This window comes from Tachysurus vachellii, chromosome 5, assembly GCF_030014155.1.
Source record: "Tachysurus vachellii isolate PV-2020 chromosome 5, HZAU_Pvac_v1, whole genome shotgun sequence".
In the NCBI taxonomy this organism is placed as follows: Eukaryota; Metazoa; Chordata; class Actinopteri; order Siluriformes; family Bagridae; genus Tachysurus; species Tachysurus vachellii.
In genome coordinates this window covers 19,722,872-19,733,275 of record NC_083464.1, presented here as the reverse complement: position 1 = coordinate 19,733,275, position 10,404 = coordinate 19,722,872, and the positions used below count along the sequence as shown (strand labels likewise).

Sequence of the window (10,404 nt, the reverse complement as noted above, 5' to 3'; positions counted from 1 at the left end):
GAAGAGTGAAGGCTATTATATCTACAAAGGAGTGCTTTACAGAGATGTTATCTTCAGGTATGGAAAAGTACAACAGAGGGCCCTTATCATCCAACAGTAGGGGAACATCTGTGTATCAAGTTTATTCCTGTTATATACAGTAGCTATAAACAGATTCCTCAACAATTTTACTTTTGTCATTGGGGTCAGGGATGAATTCTTCAGAAATGCAAGTTTGGTATCTAAGAATTTTCAAACATTGTGTATAAAGAGTTCTGTGGAATGCGATATCATCGTCTCCTCTCCAAGAACTGTCTCCATTGGCTAGTCAAAACCTGCCTGGTGTTATTTGTGTAGGGACGAGTTAAAAGATGACCCTGTCCTGAACTCTCCCTCGCATCAACATGGCTACACCTGAGCGCAATCTGCTACTGATATAGTTCGACCGACCTGTTAACAGCCTGCCACAATGGCATCTGTGTCAAAAGCAGCACAGCACAAGGAATGACAGTTTGAGATCACTGATAGAGCAGGTGACCTACTCTTTGTGTCTCACTGAATCACATGTCTAATAACTCATTCATTCATAGTTATGCAAAAAACACCTAATGTAATATATAAGAAACAGAGAAGGCATACAAGACTGTATACTAGTTAAACTAATCAGCTAAAGAACTTCAGTAAAGGTTTTAACAGTTTCAGATATGTGATATTTTAATTTGTGCACTTTAGAAACATTGCCTGTGTTTGTCGAAACTTGATTGATGGTTTGTCATTAAAGCAGCTCTGCTGTAGTTGGGATTTTGAGTGATTGTCAAACGTATCTATTGTATAAGTCAAACTTATCAATTCGACTTGCATTATTATATTATTACTTATTTCATGTATTTTTTATTTTTTTTACATTATTGCACATATTCTTAATGCTAACAATCAAGCTATGGCACAAAGACAAGTGGATAATTGATTAGAAATGAGTGTTAGGTATCGACATTAGATTAAAGATATGCAGAGCAGTTATGCTTATAGGCTAACTGTCAAGATACCTCTGTCAGGAGCAGAATTGATGTTCTTACTTTGTAGTTACCTTGAGGCTATGACGTTCCAAACTCAAGGCTAAATGTATCTCTGCACTTTATCTATAATATGCAATATGCACCAAGTCTTTCTGGGACATTAAATTACATGTCAAATTACAAATTAAAACTCAAACTCAAACTTTGTGATCGAGTCCATGCTCGCACTAAATTAGGAGGATGCAGTCTCAAGCCTCCCACACTACCATCTCCAAGAGTGGGAGATATTTTGTGGACAGTTTAAAGAAGAATGTTTTAATGCAGAAACAACATTGTTCAGGTTTGAATACTGTTGTCATCAGCCAAGTGCTGCCATTTTTTTCATAGAAATATTGAAATAGTGGAATATAAAACATTAAGAAGCAGTGCCAAGATTTCAAGCTTCATTTAAATTAACTAAATCTTTTTTTTTTTTAATAACAGTTTCATTTTTACCAAGCTATTAAACAGGTTCTACATAGAAAGTGATATTTCAACAAATTAAGAGCATGTTCTGTCCTGACACCATTACTGATAATGGATGGGAACAAAGTTTGCAGATGCTTCATAGCTTTTACCATCGTGAGAAATGCTGTTTTTTGACAAACCTGTCTGAGTTTTAGTTCACCTCACTGACATAGAGATTGATATGGTTTGGTTTTTTAAATCACCACCACATTTGCTAATTGCAGGCTGAGAAAGGGTTCTATTGATGAATCAGCACAATGAAGAAGGCCAGGAGGAAACACTGGAATCTCATTATTAGATTTTTTTTCAGCCTCTTTTTTCTGCATTGTTTATCTGTGGTAGTCTGTGGGATGTAAAGAGAAGCTAATGACAAAGTAGTTATTGTATGTTATTTCCTGAATTGGAAACAAATGTCTAGTTGAAGCAGAGTGATGATACCATAGTCAACACAGTCACTGAGTTACAAAGAAAGAAGTAAAAACTGTCCACTAAACATGCATTCTTTTATAACAATTAGTAAAACTTTTTAATTTAAGTTTAATTTTACTCTGTATTGATTCATTAATTACTAGCAATGTGCTGTATATGACCATGAGCATGTTCTGTTTTGTGCTGTGAGTTTGTTTGTATTAAATAACTTTAGATTAGATTTAAGTTTAAAAAGCAAGGTTTCTTTATTTTTTATTTTTAAATGAAGAGGCTTTATGGTATATTGCAATAAAACTCAATGCTATCATTTATAAGTTGATGCAATATTCAGGACATCAGGAAAAAGAAAAATGCAGCCCTTTTTTTTAAAAACTTATTTCTAGATTGCTTTGCCTGGATTGCTGCTGGTTGCTGTCAGATTGTGTGTCCCTTGTAGACAAAATAATCTGCACTAAGATCCCTGAGCATCCTGCCTTGATGCCCAATGATGCCTGAGATAGGCACAGGCTCCCCGTGATCCGAGGTAGTTCGGATAAGCGGTAGAAGATGAATGAATGAATGAAGATCCCTGAGCAGGTTACTTACAGTGAGTGTGGAGTTCCCCTGTGCATGTTCTCATGTTTTCATGGGTTTCCTCCTAAAACAGAGCTGGTAGGTGAATTGGCTATGCCATTGTGGGTGTAGGTGTGAATGAGATTGTGGACACATGCTGCCCTTTACCTGGCAATTGTCTGATGTCTAATATAGAGTGTGTTCTCACTTTGTAGCCAAGGTTCCCAGAGTAAGCTCTGGATTTATCATGACTCTGATCCAGATACAAATGCTTACTGAAAATGAATCAATGAATAAAACATTAAACAAATTGTGTTATAATAAAATTATTCAATTGCATTTTATTACAGTTAAATAATGGCTATAGTTGGCTTTCATTTATCAACCTGCATTTTGGTGCCCTTATTAAATTCTGAGAAGTGATGAGTGGAACAATGGGTGTCTGTCTGAATGAAACATCTGGAACCAAAGGGATGGACCAGCCTTTTGTGTGTGTGTGTGTGTGTGTGTGAGAGAGAGAGAGAGAGAGAGAAAGAGAGAGAGAGAGAGAGAGAGAGAGCGAGACCACCCTACTGATATTGGATAGAAACTGTATGACTGTATTAGCAGAAGAGGCTCAAAAAATTTTTTAACTGCTGAAATCTTTTAATTTAGGACTTTGAGAGAAGAGCAACAGAAGACAAAACTGATAACAGGTTTGACACAATTTTCTTAGTAGTTATAATTGTTATATATTTCATTTCTCTTCACTGAATTTTGACTTCAAAAGTAACATCAAAAGTAGCTGTCATCAATGCATGTTAATTGCATTGCATAAAATGTTAGCTACATATTTGGTTTAAGATATATTTTAATAAAAATTATTATCATTTCATAGTTTACTAATTCACATCTAATTTGAGTTGCTTGTGTTAGAAAATGAAAACAACATACTGTATTGACCTTTGGTCTGAATGTGGATATTCATGACTTGCAACCACTAAAGTAAATGTTTTCAAACAGGAAAAAGTACACTTAATTATGAACTGTGTGGCTTTTATGGTGGTGACTACCAGTTTTCTCTCTTGGACTGATGCAGTTAATCGCTACTTCAGTAAAGGTACTTCTAAAATCCATATGTGACTTGCTGAAGTATAAATTTCTAATTTTGCTAATATTGCCACATTGCAAATTTTCAGACAATGATAAAACACTACAGTATCTGATGGAACCACCGGTGTATGCTGAGATAAAAGCACGCCGGGGAGAGAATGCAACCCTGCCGTGTGTTCTGCGAACTGTACCTTCTCAATACAGAGTAAAGTGGAGTAAAGTTGATCCTCTTCATACAGAATCAGAAAATATCATTCTCATCAGTAATGGGCATGAGGTTAAGCACTATGGCATATGGCAATCTAAAGCAAGTCTTCGACAGATGCATGCTTTGGACATCTCTCTCTGCCTCACCAAGCTGGAACTCCAAGATTGTGGTCTCTACCAGTGTGAACTGATCAATGGTATAGACGATGAGCGTGTCACCATTACTCTAAGCATTGAAGGTACAGGAAACCAACATGCAAATATCCTGTATATTAATTATATATATACATACATTACATATGCTATAAAAAGCTCTCATCTTTTACAATAAGAATATAAATACTGCTTATGTTTCAGGAGTTGTATTTCCTTATCAAAGCAGCCATGGTCGTTATAAGTTTACCTACTTTGATGCCAAAAAAGCTTGCGCGGAGCAGGATGCAACACTGGCAACATACACACAGCTTTACAGGGGTAACAATTTATATCTAACCTGTAAACCAATGATATTCTTTATCATATTAACTGTACACAATAGAAACACAGTTGTAACCTATTAGATGCAAAAACAGCTTTAGGAAGATTTACTCACTAAATTTAAGAGTGACCTATAATCATCGCACATTCTTACACTGATGACGTATATGCAATTTATAGAATGGACAGATGGTCTGGAGTGGTGTAATGCTGGGTGGCTAAATGATGGGACTGTCCACTACCCTATTCTGAATCCACGGCCAGCTTGTGGGAAAGATCTTCCTCCAGGGATACGCAGCTATGGGCCCCGGCACAAGACCAAGGAGCGTTACGATGCCTTCTGCTTCACCTCTACCACTGAGGGTCAGCAAATGCACACCTCTGCATATATAATTCTAACATAAGAAAATGTTTGATATTGAAAGACGCTCAACTGTTTGCTGCATGAATCCAGTGTCTGTAAAAATGATGAGTTAATTATTTTAACTTTTCTTATTTATCATACTTATCTTATGCAGCCTAACTAAGTACTCTAGCTTTCTCTACTAAAGTGTGCCAAGTGTCATTTATAAAACAATGCAATATCCATCCATCCATCCATCCATCCATCCATCCATTCATCCATCCAAATTATCTATCCAACCAGTCATCCAGTGTTTAGACCTTTTATAAAGTAGTGATATTAGGAATATGGCCACAGAAAATGAACTTGAGGAACACATGCAGGAGGTATGGTGGGCTCTGCAAAGAACAGAAGAGGAGACAGACAGTGCACTGTTGTCTGAATAGACAGGAGAAAGTCTGTTAGAGTGAAATTGTTTCTGTGGTGACATTTGAGCTCCTGCTATGTCAGTGTGATATTGGCCTCTAAAAAATGTCAGCAGAATAATTTGACATAGCAGAGAACTCACTTGTTTTCTTTAAAGCAGATATATTCACAAATAAACACACAGTCTGAACCATATAAAATGTGATTTCATTACACAGATGGCATTCACCGTGGCAGACGTCTCTATGTACTGCTCCTTCAGCATCGTTATTCGGCATTTATTTTTGTTTGCTTAATTTTAATGGCTTGAGGATTTTTGTAAAAGGGAAACACTACTAGAAATCAGAAAACAGACATTTGAGCCTGCTTTCACAGTCTGTCTGATCTGGAATTTCTCCTGTGACCGGAACAACACTAGAATTGAGTCATCAGCACAGCCGAGGGAAGAGCGATACAAATGCTGATGAGGCAAGAGAGGTGGGCATACCGATAGCCTCTCTCACTACACTACTGCTGGCGAACATCTGGTCCCTCGAAAACAAAATGGATTAACTCAGAACCAGAACCACGCCAAAACACCTGGCTATTGGACATTGGAATAGCTATAGATGCAGTCCATTCATCCACTAGTACAGTCGAGTCCAAAAAACATAAAGGAGGAGGAACGTGTGTTTACATTAAATACCAGTGGTGCTCAGATATACAGACGGTCAGGAAACACTGTTCAAGTGATTTGGAAATTTTAGTATTGAAATACAGACCCAATTATCTGCCGAGAGAGTTATCTGCTGGTTGTTTACATCCCACCAGAAGCAATATCCATGGCAGCGATCGGGATTCTGCATGACACCATAAACACCCAAGTAAGTACACATCCTGACGCTGTGTTTATCGTCGCAGTTGACTTTAACTCCTAATGTACTCGCTACACACAACCAACTTGTAAATTTTCCTACAAGGGAGGAAAACATATTGGTTCAGGTGTACAGTAATGTGAAAGGCTCATACAAGGCTGCACCCTCCCCACACAGTCTAATCACATTTCAATATTCCTCTACCCTGCATACAGACAGTTCCAACAGCCATGTCTTAATTCCAACCTGCTTAAAGAGGACCACTATCCTACCCCCACCAAAGAACAATAAAGCATCCTGCCTCAATATTTACCTAACTGTTGCACTAACTCCAATAGTGAAGAAATACTTTGGGAGAACTGACATTAGTTAAGTCCAGACCATCAAATCGGACCCTCTAGACCCTCTCTAGTTCTCATACAGACCCACCAGATTCACAGAGGAAGTCATCAGTACAACTATACACATTGCCTTTACTCACCTAAAAAATAAGGACACCTATTCTGGAATGTTGCTCAGCATTCGACATAGTGATACTATCAATGCTCACCAACAAGCTGTACAGACTTGGGGTGCCACCCATCCTCTGCAACTGGGTTCTGGACTTCCTGACTGGCAGACCCCAGTCTGTTAGACTCAGGCACCACACATTTGGGACAATTACTATAAACACAGGAACTCTGCAGGGCTGCATGCTGAGCCCCATGCTCTACACACACCCCTAACTATGTGGCCTCCCAGTACAATACCAGCATTGTCAAAATTGCTAACAACAAAACAGTCATTGGACTAATTACAGATGAGTCAGCAAACAGGCGGAAAGTGTCTGAAGTGATGCAAGGACACCAATCTCTCTCTTAATGTCAGCAAAACAAAGGAGATGATTCTTGATCCACGGTGGAGGAGGGAGCTGCACTCTACACTGTATATTGGTGAGACAGCGGTGGAGAGAGTGAGCAGCTTCAGCATCTGCACTTATTGAGAAGGCTGAGGAAATTTGGCATGCCAAGCAGAATACTTAGTAGCTTTTATTGATGTGCAGTTGTGCAACACAATAGTTACCCCCAGCACAGCCTTTTTACAGTCTTATGAACAGGCAGACACTACAGGAGTGTTAAAATAAAAATATCAAGGCTGAAAATCATCAGGCCTGTGAATGACAGTCCCATTCACTGTCTTTCCCCCCTCAACACAGACAGAGAGTACTTTTACTTTCACACACATACACACACACACACACACACACACACACACACACACACACACACACACGTACCTTAATACAATATACATCAGAGACTATAGACTATCTCTGCATTCATTACACATACACTTTCCTTTCAATGCCAATAAACAACATGGAATCATCTACCTCCACAGGACCTTGCACATGCATGTCTTTAAGTTACATTGCACACCGTACACTTTATACTGGAAATAATTTTTGTCTCCTGCATTTTTCAATATTAGTAATTTTGTCATTTCAAACTTTGTGTATTCGGTTCTTCCTTTTATGTCCATGCTGCCTGGCTGTTTTGGGATTCACAGAATTTCATTGTATAGTGTAACATACTGTTTACTGTAAATATGATATTAAACTCTTAAATCTTGTATCTTAATGACCATGTATACTATATTGTGATTAATTTAGTGTTGTTATTTTTTTAAAACATGTATGTAAAGATGGGTCACGGTGGCTTAGTGGTTAGCACGTTTGCCTCACACCTCCAGGGTCGGGGTTTGATTCCCGCCTCCGCCTTGTGTGTGTGGAGTTTGCATGTTCTCCCCGTGCCTCGGGGGTTTCCTCCGGGTACTCCGGTTTCCTCCCCCGGTCCAAAGACATGCATGGTAGGTTGATTGGCATCTCTGGAAAATTGTCCATAGTGTGTGATTGTGTGAGTGAATGAGAGTATGTGTGTGCCCTGTGATGGGTTGGCACTCCGTCCAGGGTGTATCCTGCCTTGATGCCCGATGACGCCTGAGATAGGCACAGGCTCCCCGTGACCCGAGGTAGTTCGGATAAGCGGTAGAAAATGAGTGAGAGAGAGTGAGTGTATGTAAAGATGCATGCAAGCCTCCACCTCTGCACTTGAACTGAGTGGCTATTTATGTTTCCCTTTGTGCAGGTTCAGTGTTCTATGTCCCTGGGCCTCTAAATTTTTTGGAAGCAGCTCATGCTTGTAAGGAGAAAGGAGCAAGCCTGGCCCTTGTAGGACAAATCTACTCTTCCTGGAAGTTTTTAGGGTTGGAACGCTGTGATGGAGGCTGGCTACAAGATGGTAGTGTACGCTTTCCCATCATTATCCCTAAGAAACGCTGTGGAGGACTTCCACAGCCAGGAGTTCACAGTTTTGGATTCCCTAAAAAGAGTATTAGTCTCTATGGAGCATATTGTTACAGATAAATACCAACATAGTAAATGACTCAATCAAGGTCTACACCAGTCTACACCAGACAAAAAAGTGCCACTGTAACACTTCCCATATAGTCTGGGAATTATAACTTTTTCCCTCTCAGCAATATGAGATAATGTTTAGACTTGATATTTTGGCAGTTCAGAAGACTAGATTTGTTCCATGGGAATGCAGGATTTTTTGGAGCTAAAGCTTCAACATTCCTATGTGTTTCTCATGTGAGTCTGAAATCAGTGAATACTATTTAAAGGTGATCCTACAATTAATGTATAAATAGCTGATACAACCAGCAGATTTTTCATAACTTTTTTCTAAATAACAACCAAATCTTTATGCCTTTCATAAAATGTTGTGTATAATATCAAACACCTTTGTATTTATATTATACATGTTTTAACATGAAATTCTATAGATCCTTATGACTGTATTCATATGCATTATGTGTGAAGTGTGAAATCTAAATGAACTAAAATATGAACAAAAGACTGTATAGTTTATTCTGTTAGCAAAAATCATTTTATTATATAGATATTTTTAAATTAAACTCTAGATCAAATACAGAATCCTATAAACTGTAACAATATGGCACCATATACCAGATGGTTTGACATTTTACACAAAAAATGAGCAGATAAATAATAATAATAATAATAATAATAATAATAATAAAAAAAAAACATAAAACATTTTGTGAAGTTTGTAATTGAAGTGTATATTTTATTTCTCAGAGGCTTTATTCCACACTATATTTCCCAGTGGAAAGAATCAACCTAGTTGTGTAAAAATAGGTAAAGTGCTTCACAAATCTAAATTATGGACTTAGTAACACTGATTAGTTTATTAGTAACACCCTCATTGATCTATGCTTTGACATCCAATTAGATTTAGTAACATACATCCAATAGTCTTTATTTTGTCATCCTAAAACCAAGTAACTATTACTTTAAGTCAAGTCAAGTCAAGAAGCTTTTAGTGTCGTTTCAACCATATATATCTGTTGCAGTACACAGTGAAATGAGACAGTGTTTCTACAGGATCATTGTGCTACATAAAACAAAGACAGAGCTAAGGACTTAGTAAGTAGTCCTAGCCACATAAAGTGCATCTGTGCAACCTGGTGCAAACAGTCTAGGACAAGACAAACAAGACAGTGCAGGACAAAAGACAGTGCAAACAAAAAAATACAAGACAATACACAAAAGACAATACACAAAAGACAATAAACAGAAACAGCGCCAACCAGTGTAAATACAAGTCAGGTCAAGTCAAGTCAAAAAGATTTTATTGTCATTTTAACCATATATAGCTGTTGCAGTACACAGTGAAAAGAGACAACATTTCTCCAGGACCATTGTACTACATAAAACAAAGATAGAGCTAAGGACTTAGTAACTAAGTCTATAGAAGTACAGAATGTATGAATTGTATTAAATCCCTATTTCATGCTGAAGGAATGGTTTTGATTACATGTCAAGTTCTGTGGATGTGAGGATTTTACAGTAAGAGGTCACGAAAAAGCAAATGTGGCTGTGAATATAAGGCAAAGTTACTTAAAATGATTTGTTATTTTTTCAGTTTCTCATCTGATTGAACTGAAAAAACTTCGTTTGTTCTGTTTACCCTTTCACTGTCTATGTTCTGCCACCTGGTGGCAGTATTGGGCACTTTTAGTGAGATGAAATTGATTCTTTATGAGACAGTGGCAACAGTTTAATTCAGACCAGCTGTTTTTTGTGTCATAGAATTACAAAATATGTAATTCAGTGTTTTTCATTTTCTACAGAGAGGAGAAATGTTGTATAATAAAATCTGATGACTGGAGTAGACAATGCGAGTTTTGTCTGAAACACCGACATTATAAATGATGAGTAATGCAGATCTTTTAAAGGAAAATAGAAAAAAAATTGAAGAAGCTGGTTTGTTTAAAAGATCCAACATTTTGGTTCTGCTTTATCAGTGGCTTCATGCAAAGTAACTTGTTTTCTATTTAAATTCACTGGTTCTCTTGAAAAACAAAACAAACATAAAATAAGCCATTACTAGCAGTAAATACACAATACATGTAATTTTACACAATGATAACGGATTGAGGTGTAAAGTGTACTAAA

The 10,404-nt window shown here is 37.5% G+C and overlaps 1 protein-coding gene across 1 annotated transcript; it reads left to right on the top strand.

Annotated features, from left to right (window-relative positions):
- Window positions 1-3,053: 3,053 nt before the first annotated feature.
- On the top strand, window positions 3,054-8,578 carry hapln2 (hyaluronan and proteoglycan link protein 2). Its single transcript, XM_060869261.1, has 6 exons — window positions 3,054-3,178; window positions 3,486-3,582; window positions 3,662-4,021; window positions 4,140-4,256; window positions 4,440-4,622; window positions 8,009-8,578. The coding sequence occupies exons 2-6, from the start codon at window positions 3,504-3,506 to the stop codon at window positions 8,284-8,286; spliced, it is 1,017 nt and encodes a 338-aa protein (XP_060725244.1). The 5' UTR covers window positions 3,054-3,178; window positions 3,486-3,503; the 3' UTR covers window positions 8,287-8,578.
- Window positions 8,579-10,404: the final 1,826 nt, after the last annotated feature.